At 41.7% G+C, this 22,965-nt stretch overlaps 2 protein-coding genes across 7 annotated transcripts; one reads left to right on the top strand and one right to left on the bottom strand.

Moving 5' to 3' along the window:
• Window positions 1-1,172: 1,172 nt before the first annotated feature.
• Window positions 1,173-15,937, bottom strand: mst1 (macrophage stimulating 1). 2 transcript variants are annotated; one of them, XM_080461414.1, is made up of 19 exons: window positions 15,873-15,937; window positions 15,247-15,376; window positions 14,320-14,464; window positions 13,063-13,178; window positions 12,171-12,285; window positions 10,764-10,900; window positions 9,895-10,015; window positions 9,690-9,808; window positions 7,678-7,852; window positions 7,094-7,224; window positions 5,635-5,737; window positions 5,222-5,358; window positions 5,076-5,108; window positions 4,854-4,968; window positions 4,703-4,780; window positions 3,353-3,499; window positions 3,129-3,235; window positions 2,691-2,830; window positions 1,173-1,935 (listed from the first exon to the last, which is right to left on the bottom strand). In XM_080461414.1, the coding sequence occupies exons 2-19, from the start codon at window positions 15,293-15,295 to the stop codon at window positions 1,774-1,776; spliced, it is 2,130 nt and encodes a 709-aa protein (XP_080317540.1). In that variant the 5' UTR covers window positions 15,296-15,376; window positions 15,873-15,937; the 3' UTR covers window positions 1,173-1,773. The 2 variants fall into 2 exon arrangements, with proteins under 2 accessions (XP_080317540.1, XP_080317541.1); XM_080461415.1 differs by lacking the exon at window positions 15,873-15,937 and adding an exon at window positions 15,616-15,755.
• abhd14b (abhydrolase domain containing 14B) lies at window positions 3,240-21,444 on the top strand. Of its 5 annotated transcripts, none has more exons than XM_080461417.1 (7): window positions 3,240-3,551; window positions 7,120-7,322; window positions 10,441-10,498; window positions 15,856-15,930; window positions 17,181-17,398; window positions 18,203-18,444; window positions 20,430-21,380. In XM_080461417.1, exons 5-7 carry the CDS (start codon window positions 17,182-17,184, stop codon window positions 20,607-20,609), a joined length of 639 nt encoding a protein of 212 aa, XP_080317543.1. In that variant the 5' UTR covers window positions 3,240-3,551; window positions 7,120-7,322; window positions 10,441-10,498; window positions 15,856-15,930; window position 17,181; the 3' UTR covers window positions 20,610-21,380. The 5 variants fall into 5 exon arrangements, with proteins under 5 accessions (XP_080317543.1, XP_080317544.1, XP_080317547.1 ...); XM_080461418.1 differs by having other exon boundaries at window positions 3,247-3,551; window positions 7,062-7,322; XM_080461421.1 differs by lacking the exons at window positions 3,240-3,551; window positions 7,120-7,322; window positions 10,441-10,498 and adding an exon at window positions 14,497-14,750.
• Window positions 21,445-22,965: the final 1,521 nt, after the last annotated feature.

Raw genomic sequence — 22,965 nt, 5'->3', positions numbered from 1 at the left:
CGCTGCTCCTCTCCAGGAGTCACGTCAGGTTAGAGTGCTGGCAACAGCCCAACGTATAAATCATCAAGTTGAAGCTTGATGGACAAAGATAAAGCACCGACTTTAGTCTGAAGCGTTTGTCGAAGAGGTTTCAAGATGTCATCCTGAAATGATCCTGCTGAGCAACATCCAAACCCAGATTGTCACTTTAAATCACACGTACAGTCACAGTGCCACTTTTCACAACACGCAGTAACAAAGAAAACATTTGCATATTTAGATTTTTTTTTTTTTTTAATTAAACAAAAATGAGTCCAGTTTCCCAGAAGCTTTTGGTTGCTGAGAACTAACAGTCATACGTGAGTTTGATTAGTCATCTACCATAAATATTAGTCAATGAACGTTAGCTGAATGAGTTTTTAAACGTAAACTTCTTTGACGGTTCGGCCTCGTTGCTTTCTGCCAAAAAATGAAACGTCCCGTGATCGTTTGAGGTCGAAGTTAAAACGTTGGCGTGAAAATCAACAAGACAAAGAAACAGACACACTGAATGGGTGAAGAGATGAAGGTGAAGAGTGTGGGGGGGGGGGGGGTGCATGAGAGAAAAACTGTGTGTGTGTGTGTGTGTGTGTGTGTGTGTGTGTGTGTGTGTGTGTGTGTGTGTGTGTGTGTGTGTGTGTGTGTGTGAGAGTTCAGTGGCCTTCTGCAGCGCGCGGTGTGTCTGAGATTTGGTCGGACTCTGATCTTGAGGTTTATTTAAGCTGAATTCCGTGGGCTCATCAGGACCGGGTTACAAAAATCCTCCTATAGAACTAGAAAGAATGTGCAGCGCATACAGTTCTGCATAAGGCACAAAGGCATGTCTTTAGAGGTGGGGGGGGGGGGGGGGTTGGGGGTGGGGGTTCGGGGGGTTGGGGGGGTGGGGGGGCATCAAAAGACAGGCAGAGGAGGGATTTCTTTAGAGGCTGGGGGCAAAGAAGGTATTTTGGAGTTCCATTCAACGCCACGGAGAGCCGGGGAGAGCGTACAGTTTTGTGGTAGAGGGTGCAGTTCCAGGAGATGTTAGGGAGTTTAAAACAGTGCTGCAAGCCCCCCCCCCCCCCCCCCCCCCCCCCCCCCCCACACACACACACACACACACACACTCCACCCCATTTACTCCAACATTACCTCCAAACCAAATGAGCCTTCATCAAGTGAATTTAAACTTTTAATACAAAGTTATAATCTGTAGTTGTGGGCAGATAAAAGCATTTATTGGGGTATTAGTTAATATTGAATAGCAAATGGCAAAAATAACAACAACATGGTTTTAACAAAATAAACTTGTAGTCGAAGGAGAAGTTATGAAGTACTGCACGTTAAGAACATTTCAAACATACAAGGACTGCTCTGTGCGGTTTCATCTCAGTCTTCCTATTATTACACATGCGATCTGCTGTTTAACAGGCAACCAGACGCAGGGTTTTTATTATTTTTTTGTGAATAGAAGAATTTATAAGTGTCTAAAGCAGATATATCAGGGGAAAAAAATACTCGACTATTCAAGTATTTTCTTTTTCATGCGTCAAAGAGTCTGAATGAGCCTGGTTCTGTAATGAAGTTGTCATGTAACAGCAATACAACTCAAATAATAAATTCAGATTACACAGTCGAAGAAGCACTATTAGTTGTCTTTTGACGTAAAACGGACGTCTGAGGAGAGAAATCGCGTATGTTCAGCTGAGTAAGTGGCCTTCGCCGGCCTGGAAAACAGATTCAATCATTCTTGTTTGATGGCCCGTGTGTTTGCCTTCACGCCATCTCCATGACCTTCTTGATCCAGTCCACGTACGCGGACACCCGGATGAAGATGTTGGGCTGACCCGGGTGTCCACAGCGCCTCATGGGGATGATCACACCCTCGAGGACCCAGCAGTCCCTGTTCTGGCACGCCAGCGGGCCGCCGTAGTCTCTCTGCAGACACACAGGAACAACAGTCTGGAGTCATTCTTTGTCTCTGTTATGACTGAGTGTCACCGCTGAGGTTGGAAACATCTTGCAGTCACATCTTGTCCGGTCGTCTTCCATTATCCAAATGGGGAATGCGCTTGATTTATAGGGACCTATAAATAACTGTGCGCGCCGAGCTTAAAGTGATTCTCATCATCAAAACAATGTCTCTTGCCACCGTGTCCAGAGCGTTAATTCACAACACTTTATTCCCTGTCATTACAAAGATAGTTTGAAAATTGTGGGCGATGCGTCATATTCTTGAGAGTGTCCAGCGTCTGTCTGTTCGATTGGACGTTAAAGCAAGCCATTGAGTAGCTGAGCTGGGCTCGGAGAGCAAAGGAAACAGCTGGTGGAACCAGCGAGAATGACTCTGTGGTCATAAAATCCACATAACAGTATCACTTAGCGCACGGGCGCATTACCTCAGCTCAAACACAACTTTTACGTGATACACTGAAGCTTTTGTTTAGATGGAAAAACAAACAACCGTGCCGTTATTTCGAACTTTCAGGCTCGATTTTGTTCCTTTTAGTGGAAAAATGTTTCCACCATTTCTGTGAAACACTTAGAATTAAGAGTGTTCAGCGACTATCAAAGAAGAATGAAGAATAACCATGATGCCCCTGGTTTATTAGAGCTGACAGCCTTTCTGAGGATGCCAGTTCGGTTGTAACATATCAAATAAAATATGAAAACTGTCCACGGTTGACACCTACCTCACAAGCGCCCACGCCGCCCTGGAAGGAGTTTGTGCACATCTCGTTTTCACGTACACGGCCTCTGAAGTATTTGTTGCACTCCTTGTTACTCAGAACGGGAATGTGGGCGACATTGAGGACCGTCTCATCCCCAGTACCTTGGAAAAAAACAGAGGGAAGGAGAAATGAGTTAGCAGATAATGTGTTCCTAAGAGCATGATTTAAAAAAAAAAAAGAAGGTGGACAGATGTTGAATGAATCCGGAAAGAACAATGACGCCTGTTAATTGACAGTCTGAGTCTGAGCTCTCATTTAGATGCGACGTTAGTCCAAGAGCAGACGCGAGACGCTGGTTTTTAAGAGCACCGTGTCTTTAAAAAATAATTCCAGGTGAAGCAGATTGTGGCTGCGTGAAGTTTGACGTGGACTGAACCCGGTGTGGAGGATTGTACTTGCCTCGGGTCTCGCCCCATCCTGCGATCTCACAGAACGTCCCCTCAGCGACAATGTAGCGCTCAGGAGGGAGGCAGATCTGGGAGATCCGGTCATTAAACTGGGCAGGGCTACAAGAGAAGAGTCAGAAGGAAATTATTTGTGTGTGTAAATGTGTGTGTGTGTGTGTGTGTGTGTGTGTGTGTGTGTGTGTGTGTGCGTGCTGCGTAGCTCTTAGTAGTACACACGATTCCAGTTGCAGCATAACCAGCTGAGACTCGGAGGGTCCGCACACGATCTTGGTGAGGGAGATGGTTTGAACGCCCGGCTCTCCTTCTTGTGGATCACGAAACAACGTTCCCATCATGGCCGAGTACCCGGGCAGATCCACGTAGCTGTACGTACATGCAGTGTCAACAGGAAAATATGGGTTTTCCTTTGGATAAGGTTGGTGTTTCTTTTGCTGTGACAATAACAGAGTTCGAGTCCGGACCGGGGCCGTTCTGTCGGGAGAATTTATGTTTTCTTTGTGAGCGAGCACTCAAGCTTCCTCCCATAAACAAATGACATTAATCATTTTAAATTGCTTGAAGGTGTGAGCTTGTGTGTGGATGATTATCTTTGTTTGCTCGAGCGTGGACTGTCAACATGTCCTGAGTGTACCCTGCCCTTCAGCCAATATTTGGAGGGGCAGATTCCACCCCAGGGGACTATGACTTGGATAAAAGTTTGTATACAGGAAGATGAAGGCACAGATGTTTTGGTTGAAACACTTGCAAAAGACTCAGGCCAAGGTTGTTTATACTACACTCTTAATAGTTTTAGTTTGGTTCAAAATAATGTTGTTGTGATTGCTCTGTTGCCCATTTATTTATTTATGTATTTATTTATTTATTTGTGCGAGCTCTGCTGTCAAAACCCTGGAGCGCACAAAAAAAAAAGCAAATCCGGAACTGTTCATATCCACAGCTAGAAATCATGTTGAGGTCATTCCTCCACAGTAATTCAATCTGGCCGATCTTATGTGGTTGTCTGACTGTCCGTGTTTGTCCTGCGATGGTGTCCCACTCCAGTGTCCCTGTGTCCCACTCCCCTGAGGTGGATTAAGTGGTGTGAAAGATGGATGAATGGGTGGATTACAAATATGCTCACTGACTTTACTGCTGGTGGCTGAATGAGAAGATTGATCACGTCTCACGACACGTAAATATGAAGCTATAAGAAATATCTTGCTGGCCGAGCACATAGAAAACCTTAAAACAGGAAGAAAACTTATTCCATTTGAGCAAATTCCAATATAACTAAATTGTTATTTGACATTTTATTCTATGTATTTGCAAATAGTTTCTCAGCCCAACAAAAAATTTGATTTTTTTTTTTCCCGGGATACTAAATCTGAATTACTGCTATCTATTATAAATTCAGTGTGACGTACAAACAGTTAAATCAATTTCTTAATAAAACTGATTGCGATAAAGACAAAAAAAAAAAAAGCATGTTCTGAACTTTCCAACCCCCAAGGCAGAGAGGACATTGCGAGCATTCACAGGCTGAAGCCATGCAGAAATAAAGAGCTCCTTTAAATGGATGAAATTTACCAGGAGGAGAAGCACTGCTTGGTGCTGATCACCCATCGGGGGTTAACCAGAGATCCTCCGCAGAAGTGGTTTCCTTTCCTGCACACAAAGAGGTCAGGGGTCACACGGGCGCACGGCGTGTTCACATCGCTCGCTGGCCGTCGGGACTCACCTGTCCCTGAGACTGACGGTCCACGGCGAGTTCCCGGGAATCCCGTTCACGATGCGCAGCCGTGTCCTCTGGACGCGGTCGTCCCTCTTGCCACATTCACTAAACTCCACTTTTTCTGCGTCCACAAAAAAAGCGGCGACATGTTAGTCGACGGTGGAACCACAACCGGAGGTTGGCGGTCAGGTTCGAGAACGCGGCTCTCGTGCTCATTCACAAACTAACCTACTGGTTCGGTCATGGGCGCTTTCTCTCCAGCTGTTTGAAAACAACAACGGCAACAACACGTGAATTGTTAAATGGTCCGTCACCGCACAGCCCATTAAACGACTTCAGGGTTCATAAAACGAAGAGAAAGCAGAGATCTGTACCACACTGTTTGATGGCACAGTAGTCAAACTCTGTTTTGGGGTCTGTGGTGTAGCACCAGGGTCCGTGCTGGTCTCCGTCGGGGTTACGACAGTAGTTCTCCGTCAGGTTGGCCTCAGGATGAGTCCTGGGGTTTATCCTGGGAGAGATGTGACCACTTCCATTACTCATAATATATTACATTACTATTACTACTTATGTCAAAGTCAGTTCCGAAGCTATACTTTTAAAACGCATCACGAGTAAGTGTGGAATCCCGAATCTCGAAAATAAAATATAATAACTTTGTGTTTTATCACAAAAGCAATTAAAAACAAACCCCCCAAAAAATGCAGTGTGTAGAATATCCTGATCCTGTAAAGACTTAATTTTTAAACAGTAGTTTTCCTTTGTAAAACTTAAGTGATGAGCATACTTGGTCCGATGTGGTGTGTTAACGTTCCACTTCTGGCAGGTGATGCCTTTGCGAGTTTTCCGGACAACACCTCGATAATTCTTTCCATTTTCTTGGTAACAGTCTAAAAGAAAACAAAAGAACAGTTTTTAACTGATAGTCATTCAAATCCTTCGTTCTCATGTAGTACTGAGGTAATTTAAGCCGAGTGTTCTTCTTTTTTGAAAGACACATTCAGTCTACGGTCAAACAATGTACTATTAATAAAAACTTTATTATTTACAAGTTTTGACTCTGAGTGTGATAAAAAGCATCTTCAGATCATTCAAACAAGTTTTCTGAGCTTTTTCTGTGTTCACATTGTCCCTTGTAAATGCATTTAGATGAAACATTTGACATCAGTGGGAATTCTTCTAGTTAAATGAAGGTGAACCAAATTCAGTAATTCATATAAAAAGTCAATAAATTGATACCTGAAGCTGTGACGCGACAGAACAAATGTGTGGGCGTGTTGATGCCAAAATGAACATTATTGTTATAAATGTCAACATGTTGGGAGATGAAAATGACTTGTTAGAGCCCGATATGTATTAACAACCCGAATTGTTATAAAATACAAAATAATAAAACCCAAAATGTAATAACAGATTCTGAGCGCAAAACTTAAAACCTTTTAATATTACATTATAGTGCAGGCAGAAAATTTCCCCTCTATTATTGTAATAATTCTATTACATCATAAAGTGACTCAATGATTCATGTTTTGGACTTGAACTGCTTCAATTTGAAAAAACGCTGAAAGAATGAGTTCTAAAAGTTTGGACTATTTGTTTATACGTATGTCTATATACAGTTTATGGTATTTATGTATGATTAATGTTGTCCAAGTCATTTATAGTCTTCTGCTCTCTAAAAAATGTATTTCTCCAACCACCAGTACAAAATAATGTATAACATTAAACATATCAAGATCACATTTAAATTCTTGTTAAATCTTTTTACATTATTGACCAGTTATTACATTTTGGGTTTCATGACATTATATTCTATTACAGTTCGGGTTGTTGTTACATATGGGGCTCTAACGGGGCTCAACAAATTTTCATGCTGCTTTAAAATAAACTGTATATATATTATTAGTAAATGTCTGAAACGTCATTTATCTCCCTCAAATATCTCAAGCTGATTTTGTGAAAGTCGGTGGTGGAGGGTGAAAACAAAAGCGCCTTTCAATAGATTTCAGTTACGGTGTTGGACTGGTAATACAAGCAGAACATATAAAAGGAAAAAATAAATTAGCGAGCGAATATCATACGGCCTCACTAATTTGTTTGACTGTTTGATTGCGTGAGGCCGTCACATGGTCACAGTCCTGCAGGCCTTCACATCACTATTCATAAAGTCTTCATTCATCATTGTTGATAGCAACCTTCTCCTTGAACTGTTAGGCCTGTGTCAGAAGTGAATCATGAAGTCCCACCCTCGGCTTCTATGTCGTCCGCACAGCGTTTGATCTGCAGGCAGAGAGCGGTCCTCATCTCCGACACAGACGTGAAGCACCAGGGAGCCTCCGACCCGTCCGGGTTACGACAGTAGTTCTCCTCCAAGCCCCTGGGTGAAGTGAAGTGATCGTCATCGTCATCATCAGCGGTGCATTTAAATCACGTGGTCGCTGCCACATCGTGAAGCCGTCCAGACGTCACACAGAGGTAAACGCCGCTTCTTCCATTTTTCTCCTCATGACTTGTACGACAAATGAATGAATGAGCTGCAGATAATGGATGTCGGCACCATGAATGATCACCACCGCACAAACGAGTTTAATATTCATTTCACATCCACATCCTAGAGTGACCTGCCTTTCAATGTGGCGGTAATGACCATCCATCATCCGCCGTCAGACGTCAAGCACATAAAATAAGATCGGTAGCAATTTCACCACGGTGACAATCTGGCATTAATATTCAAACGGGCAAACAAAAACACTTTCCAATAAGCAACAAGTGCCTTTCCGTTTGTAATAATTCGTCTCGTTCCTCTGTGACGCTCGGCAGACGGACTCACTTGCACTCATATGTGTTTGGGTAGAAGGGGTGCTCGTGAGGAAACTGGGCGTCCCACCGCTGGCAGGGGATGCCCGACGTTGTCTCGTTGACTCTGCCGCGGTAATCTTCCCCGCGGCCGCGGAAACAGTTGGTGGTGAAGCTGGAGCGCTGTCGTTTCTCCACACGGACTTCAGCTAAAGAGGACGAGAAGGTCGAACAGATGAAAAGTCAGATTGAGTCCAGCTCCTATTCTAGTGTTTTCATCCTGGACTCTGAAAATCTTATGGAATATGGTTCGTGTTTATGATACATTGTGATTAAACAAGATGAATGTAGACCTCACAGTTCCCTCCAAATCTCTATCACGACTGAACTTAATGATAATAATAATATCACTCATGGAAGGGGGGCAGTGATGGGTTCAACATTACAGTTGCGAGATTATGAACTGGGAGGTTGAGGTTTGAATCCTGCAGCCCCAGAATCACCAGGAGGGTGGTGCGAGGTAGGACGTCCGGCATGTGAGCCAAGTGAATCCTGCAAACCGCCATCCACTGTGGCAGCCGAAAGACGATCTTAATAATATTAGATTAAAGTAAGTCTTTGTCGCCGCCTCGGTTCACTGGTCCCTAACTGTGTTGGGGTTTTATTTGGGCGTGTAAGGGGTTGATGCGTTTGGTTTATATGTTTTTGTGTTTAGCAATTCGGTCAATTCATTAAAAGAAAAAAAGTCACAATTGTTTTATCAAAAGGTCCATTTTGAAAAAAGCACAGCTAATTGGACCTGGTGAACTGTTTGTGGTGTAACCTGCTTATGCTCGGGTGGGACTGGATATTAAATCTTTAATTACTCTTATGTTAGTTATTTAGGTCATTTTAGGTCATAAAAACTACAAAGAATGTTCTTTAGAACTACATAGAAAGCGTCTGAGATGATTATGTGAAGGAAATAATTGTATTTAGGTTAATGAGTTTAATACCTGGTTGAAATAGATGGATCAGTCACATCTTCATGCAATCAGGCTAAAATTAATATATTATTGTGACGTTGTGAAATTTATTGTGCCACAAGATGGTGCTATTTAATAGGTTTAACTTTACCCTGTTGATATGAGAGGGAGCGCTCATATTCCAGGGAATGTCCAGCACAACTGATGAAATTATGGATTTTCTTTTTTAATTGCGTCTTTACAATCTGTCTTGCCATCAAAAGTAATACCAGCTGGAAAAAGCATTTAAATCAGACGTAAAAACACATTTGCTTAGACAACGTCAGATATTTATCTTTCCTCATCCGTCCGCATTTTATTTATAATGTAAAAAAATGTCCCATTAAAGTATGGCAAAACACCTCTTGTCTTTTCTAATGAAGCTATCCTACATTGAATCCAGCAGAAACTTAATAAAGTAAGCTGTATAAAGAAAACAAATTAAAGAAAAACATTTTAATTAACCTTTAATGAACCTGGAGCCCGGTGAGACGGCGCCGGCTCAAATCACTGACAAACATCTGCACACTTCAGACACACCGACTCTTAAATCAAAGAAAATCACTGGGGCCGAGTCCGAAGCGTCACACATTTCGGGAGGCAATTTGCGGCAAACACCATAAAAGTGATTTTTCTAGATTTAATTACAGCGATTTAATGAGACTCACTAATTCAACGGTGTCTCTGGATACCGCTGGAATCTGCCTGGTTCAGCTCACATTTTTTTTTCTCGGTTTGGCCGAAGGGTACCAAGGACAAGGAAACCCAAAACAAATCAGCGGGAAAGAAACAAGAAGGTCGCAGCCAATAAATTGATGCCGCGATACAAAAAGATTACAGCAATCTCAAGCCTGCAATTATTAGTTTAATCACTGCGTAATCTTTCAGTTAGGCTCTAAATTAAATGATTAATTTTGCTCATGAGAGTCCAAAGGTAAAACCTCGCGTTCCTTTAAACTGACGGTGGAAAAACCCAAAGTTTGAGAGGCGCTCTCACTCGTTTGAGTTTATCAATGTTGACACGACAAAAGTCAGATCTTACTGCATTTGCTGATCTCGCAGTTTTCTCTTTCCACTTCGGAGTCTGTGGTGTAACACCAAGGCACGGGGGAGGCGTCGGGGTTCCGGCAGTAGTTGTCGTCCAAACTCTTGTCGGGATACCTGGAGATGCACACGATGTTTGTTCCTCCATCAGTTTGGTGGATCGCAAACACGCCAGGGGGTTTTGGTCGTGGGTGAAAACACACTTCTCTGGTTGGTAGATGTGCTGGTGAGGATACTGCTGGTCCCATCGCTGACACTCTCGGCCGTTCACCGTGTGGTCAACCTGCCCCCTGTAGTCCTCGCCGTTACAGGTGATGCACACCTCTGCAGGGAAAACAGAAGCGGCACACGTACTGAAACTCATCGTTCTGTCATTTTCTAGATCATGTTTCTCGAGAGCATGTGGAACTCTGTCACCGAGAGCGAATAATGGGACGAGTGGAGGCTGCGTTTTATTGTTTTATTGATAATTAAAACCTTCTCTTAACAGAGTGGCCGTCTTATCGTCATTTCTAACAAATGATCAAGCCTCAATGGATGAGAGCTGTGGACTCTTTTACTATGGGGCTTTGGTACACCAGTCTGTCTTTAGTGTTAAGATAAATACTAGTGTAGAATGGGAGGTAGACAGTAAGTTTGGTGGGTGAATATGATGTTTACATATCATAACTGACAAGAGCAAAACACACAATATGAAACATGAAATTCATTCTGTTTTTGTGCTTTTTTTGTTTTGCGGCACTTGACAGGACGAAGGCATCACAACTCAAAGTGGCTTTTTGAACTACATTTCAACACTATATCAAGGTGAATATCGATTCCATTTCATATTTCTGCATGAAAACACAGCCTGCTTGTTAAAATAGGCTGATGCGACTGAGTTTATATAAAATGCAGCTCATTGAGCATTAAAGGCAACATTTCTCTCTGACTACGACTACAAAACAATAAAAGTAGAGACGTGTTATACCTTTCTTCAATCAGAGAGCTTAAATCAACGCCAGGCTGTTTATCGTGTGTATTATTGAGCGGCATCATTTCTCTATTCTTCTCTGAAGAAGCCTTTCAGTACCGTCTTTGCACTGAGGAATATTGCAGCTCTCGTAGCGCCTCTCGGGGTCTGTGGTGTAGCACCACGGACCGATACGATCCCCGTCTGGATTCCTACAGTAGCTCAGCTCCAGGCCGTTAGTGGCTGTGGGCGTCCACCTGAAACACACAGCGACTTTTTCTGTGAGCGAACAACTGTCCGTGTGTCGTGATCGTCTCAAACGGAAAACAGACTTTTTGTAGTTAAAGTCGTGTCAACTAAAGGATCAGATTTCAGAACTGGTTTATTGTTTTAAATCCAAATCAAGTTCAAAATAGATGTAAATAATAAAAAGAATATAAGTGTGAATGATTATGCACGTTTTGATTTTAGCCGTCTTAAAGTGACGTTTCTCCGGGTCTCAGAGACGGGAAAACTGAAGTGGATATTCCACGAAATAATGAGATGAGGAAGAGGATAAGGAAATGAAATGAAATGAAGAAGTGAGGAAGTTTGACTGTGACTGCCTCAGCATTGATGATTTTACTCTGGGAAGTTTTATAAACTGTCACCAGAAGAGAGGTGTTACTGGAAATAATAAAAGTTACAGGTAAATTTGACAGAATTGCGTTTGAAATCTGGGATTAACGTGGCAGTACGTGTAAACTGTTAAAGCTGCTTTGCTTGTTTTTGTGAATCCAGTTTTCTGGTGCTCGCTGTACACGTGGGAGAAGCCACGAAAAGAAAAACAACATTATTTTGAGTCGCACAGGTACATTTATCCACTGGAACAACAACAAAAAAAAAACAACCAAAGAGACAAGACTTGAACTCATGTGACTCAACACTGCCACCCAATGGGGAACAGAGGCAATACTTGAACTTTGCATGGTGCCCCTTTAAAAGAGGCTGAAAGCTGCAGGCTGGCGATGTTTGAGACTTATTAAAGTTATTTCAAGCAGAAATAACACAAATATCAAAAATCCTCTGGGCTGCCGCTGAAATCATGTGTCAGTGTCATTTTGAATTCTTATTCCTGGCCATGTGTCAAGAGGATTAACTGTTCTTATTGTACTCATGAGGCAAAACAGGATGAATTTTAACGACTGTACATCTGAAATAATGAGCTTGACGCAGACGATAAGCGTCTCTCTGTTCCTGGTTCCAGGGGCGTTTCTGTGTGAAGTCTGACTTTTCGCCAGCAACAGTTCATCAACCGACCGACTCGGCTTGTCTAGTTTGACCATGAAATGTCGGCTCGTTACGTGTAAAAGAGTCTAAAGTCCCACACTGTTTAATGTTCACACTCAAAAAGAGCTCATTTAAAGGCTCTTGCTCTCAAAGTCACGGTTTAATTTCCTTTTAAAGCTGAAGGTCGGACAAAGATCAGAATGCTTCTTAAATAAACTAACCGCCTTGTGGACTGGATTATGGGAGGAAGGGACTCACCTGTGGTCGTGAGGAAACTTGGACCACCACTGCTGGCAGGTGAGTCCACTCCTTGTGGTGAAGACCTTCCCTCGGTAGTCTTCCCCTTTACCCACAATGCACTTTCTGACATAGACTGCATGAAAAACAGACGGCAAAGCAAACGAGAGACGGAGCGATTACAGAAATGTTCTACTCAATTAGTATTGATGTTTCATAGCCTAAATTCAACTAAATCAAACGTATTAGCAATGTTAAAACTACTACTAACCATTAATTTGCATTCTATTGAATTTACCTATATGAAATATCTACAATCAATATATCTCAGACCAACAATGAGGTGCACAACTTTACATTACGGGAATTAGTTTGGTCAACAAATGTAGGTGTGAAGCAGGGATTTGAAATTGTAAAAAAACTAAACCAAACAAAACAAAAAACACTTTTTGTTCACCATATTAAAAGGTTTAGATGATAATGCTTCTATTGTCTTTTATTGCTGATCTCTGAAGTGTTTTATATTGTTACCTTAGCTCGTACTATTTTTAGCACTTTGAGATTTACTAATGTAAAGTGCAATACAAATTAAATACACTATTATTATTATGATTATTATTATTATTATTATTATTATTATTTCAAATTGTCAGCACACTTAGTAATTTAAAGTATGAAGATTACACATACATACTCCTCAGTTATGATTAAAACTACATGAAGAATACTATCCTACTACCTGTGTACATTTTTGCATCCTTCAACATTTTTCTTTATACATTCAATTTTTGTGATTTGCATCAACTATTTGCAGAAAGCAGCTGACACAAGTTCACACAATCTGAACTCCTGCTCAGGTAAAAATAAAACCCCCAAATATTTATTCAGATTCCCGGTGTGAGATTATCCTTACCCTTCTTCTCGTAGAGGTCACAGTTCACGTTTCTCTTCACTTCTGCGTTGTCGCCGTCGCGCACCCAGGGCAGATGTTTACAGGTGACCGTCGGACGCGTCTCGAAGTTGAAAGCTCTGGGTTTGGGAATAATTTCACGATGAAGCATCTTAGACTTACGGACACAAACGTGACCCGTGAGTGGACAAATCGACAGGCTTCAACTTTACTTTAGAGCAACACAAAGTTTATTATTTACTAAATTACTATTTACTTTTTTCGTGGCTGATTGTGTGACAGAGCAGGATGCGAAGTGGGATGAGTGTCACTTTTTGGAGGTACATTATTATTTATGTTGAAGATGGTTTTCAGTCTGCATTTGTAGTTCAGCAAAAACAAACAAAAAAAAAAGAATAAAAGTTTGTTTCCTAGTCTGGGCACAGGGTTTACTTTCACCTTCCAGGTTGCTCAATAAATGTTTCTGTCAACAATCTTTCATCACAGCCTTGGCAACTCCATGGCTCATTACGACACACAGAGATGATGACACAGACCGTAAGAATAATAGCGATCCCAAATGAAACGTCTGAATATTTCTGCGCGATATTTTATTTCAACTTCTGATCTGTAAACACGTTTTTCTATTTAACAAGATTGAAAGCTGCAGTAGAGAAAACCTTTGTAAAAAAAACAACAACATTCAATTATCAAGTGAAAATACAAGAACAAGTCGGAAATCTAAAGTTTTACGCCAACAAATGTTGAATGAACGTATAAGGTGTGAAGGTAAATGGATGTTACAGTTGTAATGTACACTGTTGAAAGGTGCAAGTTAAAACATGTTTTCATGTAGATCGATTTTTATTTCACCTGTTACAACAAACAGGCTCATTCCTCCTTGTTTTTGAAGCTTCTGTGCAGATTTTGTGACGACTCTGTCACCGGTGATTAAATCCTGTCAGACTATGAATACACACTCCAAATAACGGATTTATACCTCGACTCAAAGTGCTTTATCGTTCTCATTCTTTCAACAGTTTTGCCCACAAACAGCTGCAACCTGCTCAGTTCACAAAGTCGTTAATGAGCGTATTCTGAAGATGTTTTGCAGCTTAAAAGATTATGAGTAAGACATGTCCTCACCACTTGGCAACCCGCTGGATCTTTATATTTTTGTAGTCAAACAAGACGATCACCAAGTAAATCCTCTTTAAAATGAGGATTTACTCAAATCAGGTGTCGTTTAACTTGGGGCACAAGGGAGTTTGGATGGTGTACCTGCATTCCAGAGACTGTGAGCAGCGGGTTGCGCAGTCCTCCAGGTTCACGCCCGGCAACGTCTGCACTCGAGCTGAGTTCCAGGCGGGGGGGACCAGCTCTCGGCCCTCAGAGCGCTGGAAGTCATTCAGGGGGCTGCGGTACCCTGATAATGTGCCGCACAACCACAAACACACATGTGCACGGTGGGGATAAAGCGTGTATCTTTGTGACATTCGGTGGCAGTTTTGCAGGAGCTGGTGGTACCAGCCGCAGTATGTTTGGGCACAAGGGCTGCACACGTGTAACCTTTGGACCAAGACTGTGCTGCTGGTTCGTCGCAGCAGAGGAACCCGAGAGAAAAAAAAACTTTGAACATTTAAACATCTGGAAACAGAGTGAGTCATATACCTGCACTTCTATAGTACACAAACATTTCTGGATTTGGCAAGGTAGGTTCATACTTCCATCTGGGATTAATAAAGTATTTCTATCCTATTTGATTGTTTTATCCTAAAGTAACAACTTTGCTTATATAGTTAAAAAAAAATGTATATTGTGTACTTTTATGTAAGTTTAGACAACAAAATATAGTAATCTCTTTAGATGGAGATTCAGTTTGGCAGGTTGTAAGTTAACTTAGTTCAATTGTGCAAGTTGTTCTGCACCTTGTATAAATCTATAAAGCTCATCACAATATTTAGTCAGTTCTCAGTTTAACACAATTCAACATAAAGAATATAATACCCATGAACTTATTTGCAAACTATTCTCTTTTAAATTCATCATCTTGTGATTGTTTTAATCCAGGACATCGTCCTCTAATCAATCTTATCTCCTGCCAAAAATACTGACACAATCACAAGCGACCAGACTCATTCCAAGAGTTCAGAAACTTCAAATGAACGTTGTATTAAAAATGATAGTATGAATAAAACACATCCTTACCAGTTACCACTCCGACTGTCAAGAGGAAGCAGTGCAGAGTGAGTTTCATTCTTCTTAAGGAAAAAAAGACACTTGATGGAAATCAGGGAGACGTCTGCCCTGAAGTTCTTTCCTCAGTTCACAAGTCGACCTGAAAGGCAGCAAAAAATAAAGAAATAAAAAATTCTAAAAATCCCCTAAATCACACAAAAAAAGCAGGTAGGGTGTTAGTAATCTGCCAGGGGAAACACAGAAAGCAGAAATTTTCCCGAGAATTACACCTCCCACGTTCACACATGAACACTGAGCCCTTGATCAAACTCCCTAAAAACACAACCAATCAATACGCGCATTAATCATTGATGGACACGTCGCTCCGCGCGCACGCACTTTTGTCCCGTTTCTCAAAGATCTGCTCGAGCGCACAGTTCAAGGCAATTAAAAGCTGATACCCTGATTAAAAAAAACCAAAAACAACACTAACTAACGGAATCTGTCTCTTGACTCTCAAAACAAGCAGTTCTCCTCACAGACGCTAGACGTCACTAGAATAATTTGTGGACTGTTTTTCTTTTTCCCTTTTTTTTTTTTTTTTTTTTTAAACTTTGGTGCTGTTTTCCGGGTTTGGAGCGGAGGACGAGACTCACCGGAGCTCGTGCGGTCACGGCGCGTGTCTGTCTGTGCGTCCTGCGGTTCTGCGCTCAGGTAAGAGGAGGCGCACTGCGCGCCCCCGAAGCACCAGCAGCCGCCTCCATATTACAGATAATTAAAAAACAAAAACAAATAAGAGAAAAAGACCTAGTCTGGACTTTGATTGTGACTGTGCGACTCATTTTATCCTCCAGTTCATTACAGAGTTAAAACTGCAGAAATGCACAGGGGAAGTTTTAAAAGTGGCGCAAAGATGTTCTGTTGACTTGTAGAATGTTTTAACTTGAATTGAAAATGAGCCACGAATGAACGTATTGACCTGCTGGGGTATAGAGTTGCATTTCAGTCTAATATATATTATTGATCCATTCGGGTTTGGGATTGATAGGAAGTTTATTTATCCATATTTGACATTAAACCCATATTATTCATAGTTAACCTTTCGTAAACACTAAATAGAAGTGTGTGAGATGGAGGGCCTCGCTCTGGGAGTAGTGACATTTTAACTTGTAGGCCTCTACAATGTTTTCATCAAAGTGACTCTTAACTTCAAACCATTGTGTCGAAGTTTTAAAAACATTCCGTCAAAGGCTTAACAATTCTTCATGAAACTGCGGTTTGTCCAACATGAGGCCTGCAGGCTAAAGACAGGCCTTGATCCGGACCTGCAGGTTGAACTTACAAGCTGGAATAATGATAAAGTAATCATTGACAGAACTGAGACTTCAGCCAATAGATCAGTGACACAGAGTGAAGTCAACTTTATACCGTTTGGCCGAATTTGTGAAAATATACCTGCTGCACGATCAAGGTGAAGAAATAATAAGTTGCATTTTTTTAAATCAACAGAATGAAAAAAAAACAACAAAAAACTGTTGCAAATGCAGGACATGGGTTCTGGTGGTTTTGTGAATATTTCAACTCGTTCTGGGTATTAAAATATATCTTTAATTAAACGTGCACGTCTTCATAATGCCCAGCAACTCAGGGAAACATTTGGAGATGTTGTCATTTAAAGGTTCATTTACTGGTACATCGTCGCACAATCAGAAATAAACTGGGCTGTCCGAGGCCCATGAACTGAAATGAGTTTGACGCCCAAAGTAATTATAACTTTGTGGCAGCAGTAAACTACAAACGCTCAGATCACAGTTCCTTTTTGTACTGTTCTGTGTATTTCACTCATACTTAAGCACCATTCACACCATGTACTTTGCTCCTTTTAAAAAAATGTCCCCCCGTTTGGTATTATGTTAAAACTTGTGAACCACCTGTCGCTGTAACGGAGTGACGTTCTTCCTCAGGATGTCGGCTGTGAAGATGACGGAGGGCAGCGTGCAGCTGGAGGGCTGCGACGCGCCGCTCTTCTACAGACAGAGTGAACCGGCCGGCGGCGGCGGCGTGAAGATGTCGGTGTTACTTCTTCACGGCATCCGTTTCTCGTCTGAGAACTGGCTCAGCATCGGCACCCTGGAGACTCTGGCCAAAGCGGGCTGCCGAGCCGTCGCCATCGACCTGCCGGGTGAGCCGGCGGGGAAACATTCTCGTTTCTACACTGGGTTATACATTTGCTGTCGTGACATGTCCTTGTTTTTCTGCCTTCAACGTATCTAATACGTGTTATAACTGTTGCTATAAGCTTCATATTCATGAAGTCTATTTCACCCCAAAGGCCAGAGGGAGAGTTTCAGTGTGTGAGTTTGAGCACGAAGCAAACAGAAGCTTCTTCTTTTTTCACTGAAACTGCTGCCGCCATGTTAATTCATGACGTGCTCCTCGTATGCACGACCAAACTTCCCACTTTCCCAGTTGAAAGTTCCCAGTTTGACGGCAGTCACAAGTTCTCGCCTTTGACTTTTTGATTCACAGTAAATCCACAAAAAGATGAAAGACTTCAATCTGACTTATTCTGACTCCCGGCTAAAAAACAACAACCCCAAAACAACAACAAACAAAATGTTTTTAGAGTCTGACTTTATATTTATTTTTTTTCCCACGAGGCGTCGGTTGAGCCGCCGCTCTGTGTGTTTTGTTTGTATGAACAGGATTATGTTTACTTTGACTCTCTTGTCAAGACTTCCCGCGTTAATGTGGCATCCAACAAATGTGCAGCGTTGATGTTAATCACGCCTGCAGCTTCATTATGTGCCAGTGCAGACGTACTATTTTCAGAAAGATTTTATTTCGTACAGAGGATGAGGAGAACGTGAAGGCAGTTTTTTAGCCACAGGGTCCCTGAACAGGTTCACCCGGTTCGTCACAAGAGACGACCTTCCTCCTCCTCCTCTCTTCCTCATCTCTTCCCTGGACCCTGCTCTGTCCGCAGGACTCGGCCGGTCCAAGCAGGCGAAGGCGCCGGCGGAGGTGGGAGAACTGGCCCCGGCGGGGTTCTTGAAGGAGGTGTGCGAGCGGCTGAGCCTGAGCGCGGTGGTGGTGATCAGCCCGTCGCTCAGCGGGATGTACTCCCTCCCCTTCCTCCACCAGCACCAGGCCGCGGTGCGGGCCTACGTCCCCATAGCTCCCATCTGCACCGACAAATTCACCGCCGAGCAGTACCGCAGCGTGCAGGTACAGTGTGTGTGTGTGTGTGTGTGTGTGTGAGCGGCTTCTCCTCCTCGGTTTTGTTGTTTTATTTTATTTATTTATTTTTTTAAACCGGTGTGCTCACTTCTCATTTCAACTTGAAAGGAAGACTTGAGCAAGCGTGAATGTCATCCCATTTTCCAGCAGATTCTTCTCTCCTCTCCCAAAGAGACTGACTTTTCACTCTCAGTCGAGACGCCGCCGGCTTTCATCTTGCCGCAAAGTTTTTTTTTTTTTTTTTTTTGAAAAGTACATTTCTTAGACATAAAAACCAAGAGAAGGTGCAATACTGATGAAGAGGAAGGATTATGCACCTTGTGAGTTATAGAAAGTGGTTTTCTCTTTATAAACGAGTCAAAGTCACCGAAGGCACAAAGAGGAAGGGAAATACCTTTTCATCTACCTTTTACTCTGATCAATCATCTCACAGCAAAATTAAATACGATGTTAAGTTGATGACATGGACATAAGTAATACTCCAGTATTTCTATTCACATTTCGAATGCTGAACTTTTACACAATTCTTACAAAACGTGTTAATTTGACCTTCTGACACTGAAGTGGCTGTGAAAATGCACCCGCAACAGTATTTTAAACTAAATTCATCTCAATTAAATCTTAAAATAAAGTGTCAATGCAGGTATAGTTTGACTTTTGGTTCCACAACTCTGTTTTGTAAACAGACACCGTGACGCTTTTCTTGCTGAATCAGTCATTTCACCTTATTTTAGTCTGACTTTAAAGATAAAAAAAAGCACATTTTAAAGGAAAATTTGGGATTTTTTTTAAGAAATTCAGTTACATAATCATCTCTTCATATTGTTTGGGCTGGGGGGTCTCGTGGCCCTCGAGAGATAAATAACAAATTGCGAATCAAAAATGAAATGAGCTTGAAATAAGAATTTCAGTGGTTAAAACTACTTTCAGCTGAGAGTGAAGCAGTTTGTGGGCCTTCCTGCGAGGAGCTGTGTTTCTCTCTGGGTTTCTCTGATTCACTTCCACTTTGTAAAGATTTGAATCTCCGGTATCTTTCAAAATATGCAAAGAAATACAAAAACAAAACAACAAAATAAGCAGAATTAGGTCAAATATATCGTTCTATATAAACAAGCAAAACCAACTTTCCTGGGTGCGTTCATGTCTCTGCGCTCTGACTGAAAAACATCAGAAAGCAAAGTGAACCTCTTACCTGAGCGCAGCTGGCTAATCACAGCGTCAAGTGTTTGTAAATGCCGCAAGCAAAATGTCAGACACAGACTCTGTGTTTTCTCTTATTTCTGACTCTCTGGGAGTCGGGACGAGTATTTTCCTCATTAAAAATCAGGAAGTCTCCGGTGTTTCTACCTTCTGCCACAACTTAATGGGAAAAAGAAGCGGCTCCTGGTCGGTAAAGTACGACTTTAATGAAGGAATTTAACTCTAAACTGTTTATTTTGAGCTTTTTTTGTTGTCTTTTAATCAAAAGGATCTAAATTTAAACTTTCCTCATCACGAGAGCCACAAACCGAGTAAAGGGCCAAACTGTGACTTTAATTTTTGGAATATTTGGCTTGTAATGCCGCCGAGGGCCGTGTGTGACCCGCAGGTCCACGTCTGATCTAAATATTGTTTCCTCGTCTATTTAAAGTTTTGTGTTTTAGCTCTGCCCGGTTACGGTCACCTCTTATTTTTCCCATATATTGCACTTTTATTCACGCCGACATCTGGACACATAAGCCAGTCACACCTAATAAGAACAAAATGCTGGTCTGTATCTCTTCTCAGGACCCCGTCTGTGTTTTTCTCTTAACTGGAGGTAAAATGTAGGACATCGACGGAATCCCTTTAGCCACGGCTTCGGACGTGAAACACCAACAAAAAGAAAGAGACAGACTTTGGAAAAGAAATGTGAAGAACTGTGAATATGATTCAAATTCTTTATCGTCCTTTGTGTTTTTGTTTTTTTTTCTTCTTTCGCACGTGTTTTTCAGGTCCCGTCGCTGATCGTGTACGGCGACCAGGACACTCAGCTCGGCGACGTCTCGCTCCGTAACCTGAGCAATCTGGCCAATCACAGCGTGGTGGTGATGAAGGGAGCGGGTCACGCCTGTTACCTTGACGACCCGGACGCCTGGCACAAAGCTCTCACAGACTTCCTTAATTCACTGTGAAGCTCCTCGCCGCGGCTCACAAGTGACTCACGAGTCGCTGCACAAATAAACGCGCGAGTCATTCAGGAGGGAATCGGGCCACAGCTTCTCTGCACCGCTCTGATATTCCGCTCAGATTCCCGCTATTGGCTTCATATCAACACTGCGCCTTTAATTATTCACGGGTCAATGTGAACTATTTGCTCCCTTACCTAGAAAAGAGGAGTGTAAACATTAACCTAAACAGATGAGCTGGCCAACTTGCAGTTCGAGGACCTAAACTGACTTGTTTTTGCCATTTTTTTTACTAAAATAAAGTTCTTGATCGTCCTCTTGAATGAAAAAGTTGATCTCGCGTGTAGAAAGAAGTAAGCTGCCGAGTGTAGAAAAATGCCTGTATGCAGAAACTGTTTCTTTGCCATAGTGACGCCACAGAAATACACTCCCGTATCCTGCTACGAACCAAAGAAAACCCGTTTGTGAAACACTGAAATATGTCAAAATTCATGTTTTTCGCTCTTTGACAAATTTTTTGCATTAAAGCTATCCAAGCAGTTTGCATTCATGTGTGAATTTTATTCGAAAAATCAAATGTACCTTCAGGCTTTATATTGGACGTAATCTCACCTATTGTGGGTCAGTTTGGGAAAAACGCTTAAGATACTTACCGTACACACACGCCGTCATCAGATCTGCTTTTGCTGATGTTCATCTGCACGTCACTGACAGTGTCAGCATTAAAAATCCGTTCTTGACCTGTGAGGAATTAAAGCGATCTCATCAATCAAGTGTAAGAGTTTGAACCTTTTTTTCTCCAAGAAGTAGCTGCTTATTGTGCACAAGGACGAGATCATTTAAAAATAATAATAAAAAAAAAAAAAAAAGCTTTTCAGAGTAGTGTTTGGGTTTACTCTGGTGTCCTTCCACGGTCCATAAACTGAAACTTGAGGTTCAGAGTACAGGTAAACTAATTACTTTGGATATATGCAAGATAACTTCTGTCACTTTGTCCAATATAGAGCCACAGGTGACGACTCACTGCAATTCTTTCAGTGTGAATCAACTTAATTTAACCATTTTAGTCTCTTTCGACACGTCATTTATTTCCATGTGCCTCTTTTCTGCATTACTTCTCCATTGTTTATATTCTTTGTGTTCAACTTAGTCAGACGGTACTTTGTATTTAACATGAATTTCTTAATCGTCTCAGTTTTACAAACGGTTGAACTCAAATGTTTTTAAAACTGACGTGTATCTCACTGCATATTGAAGAGCGACAATCATAAATGTGCTTTATATGATTTTTTTTAATTGCATATCCAAAAAATTACTTAAAAAAAATTAAATAAAGAAAATCTTAAAATAATTTATCTGAATCAACTTAATGGGAAAAAAACACCACACCAAGAAATGAAGTGAAAAATATGAACATTATTTAATAACTGATTCTCTGTAATAAACAATTTGAAAATATTTTACAAGGAGTCACAGACACAATATTTTACAAATTTTGCCCTCTTCTTCTTCTTCTTGTTTTTTTTCTCTCTCTCTCTCTTTTTTTTGTAGCTTCATCTGTACAAAAGAATGGAGCGACATGGACCAGTGCCCAGAAAAGAAGGAGCTAAATCTTCCACGCACACAAACATTCACACTCTCACACGACAAATTAAAAAAAAAATAATAATAATAATTCATTATTTAAAAACATTTTGACGTCAGATCTCCAACTTATCGACAGTGCTGTATTCCTATATTTTTTTTTTAACTTCACTTAAAATTGGACTGCTTTTACTCACTTTTTTTTTTTTTTCTCTAAATGTTGCTCATATATTTTTTTTTATTTCACACACTTGTCAAACATGGTCACATAGCACCAGACTACAGACTACAGAATCACATACACACGTGTCTTTCCCACAGAGACGCACCAACACAGATGCAGCGAGGGTCGGGAGGAGGGCGCTTTGTGGAAACTCCACCCGTTTCGGAGGCGACGTCTTTAAAGCTGACTCCTCCCTCTCATACCCAAGCTGGTCCCATTTTTCTATTTTTTTAACCTTTTTTTTTTTTTATCCCCCCCCCTCTTCCTTTTCTTTAATCATTTTTATTTTTTTTGGCAAAAGTAAATTTTTCAAACCACAGAAATCGGACGTGCGCGTCGTCCCTTCTGGAGAAATGTCGGCGTTCCCGTCGGGATGCGCGCACGCACACACACACACACACACGCATACATCACTACATGATTCCTCCGTGACCTTCAGTTCAAACAGGCCCGTGCTGCTCTGTGGAGACCCACTCCCTGAGCTCCCTGACATCACCACCCCCCCCCCCCCCCCCCACCCCCCACCCCACGCTCACAGAACAAAAACAACCAAAA

The sequence above is a fragment of the Lipophrys pholis genome, assembly GCF_963383615.2.
Source record: "Lipophrys pholis genome assembly, chromosome: 4".
NCBI lineage: Eukaryota > Metazoa > Chordata > Actinopteri > Blenniiformes > Blenniidae > Lipophrys > Lipophrys pholis.
The sequence above is the reverse complement of the archived record's forward strand: the minus strand, read 5'-3'. Positions and strand labels throughout refer to the sequence as shown.

What these genes read in the sequence shown, in the direction of transcription:
- mst1 (XM_080461414.1), bottom strand. Translation starts at nt 15,295, where the DNA reads ATGAAACTCACTCTGCACTGCTTCCTCTTGACAGTCGGAGTGGTAACT. An exon ending in AACACACCACATCGGACCAA is followed by an intron (nt 5,359 to 5,634) that starts GTATGCTCATCA and finishes CATCTCTCCCAG; the next exon opens with GATAAACCCCAGGACTCATC. An exon ending in GCCCATGACCGAACCAGTAG is followed by an intron (nt 4,969 to 5,075) that starts GTTAGTTTGTGA and finishes TTGTGGACGCAG; the next exon opens with AAAAAGTGGAGTTTAGTGAA.
- abhd14b (XM_080461419.1), top strand. Translation starts at nt 17,182, where the DNA reads ATGTCGGCTGTGAAGATGACGGAGGGCAGCGTGCAGCTGGAGGGCTGC. An exon ending in CGTCGCCATCGACCTGCCGG is followed by an intron (nt 17,399 to 18,202) that starts GTGAGCCGGCGG and finishes CTCTGTCCGCAG; the next exon opens with GACTCGGCCGGTCCAAGCAG. An exon ending in AGCAGTACCGCAGCGTGCAG is followed by an intron (nt 18,445 to 20,429) that starts GTACAGTGTGTG and finishes CGTGTTTTTCAG; the next exon opens with GTCCCGTCGCTGATCGTGTA.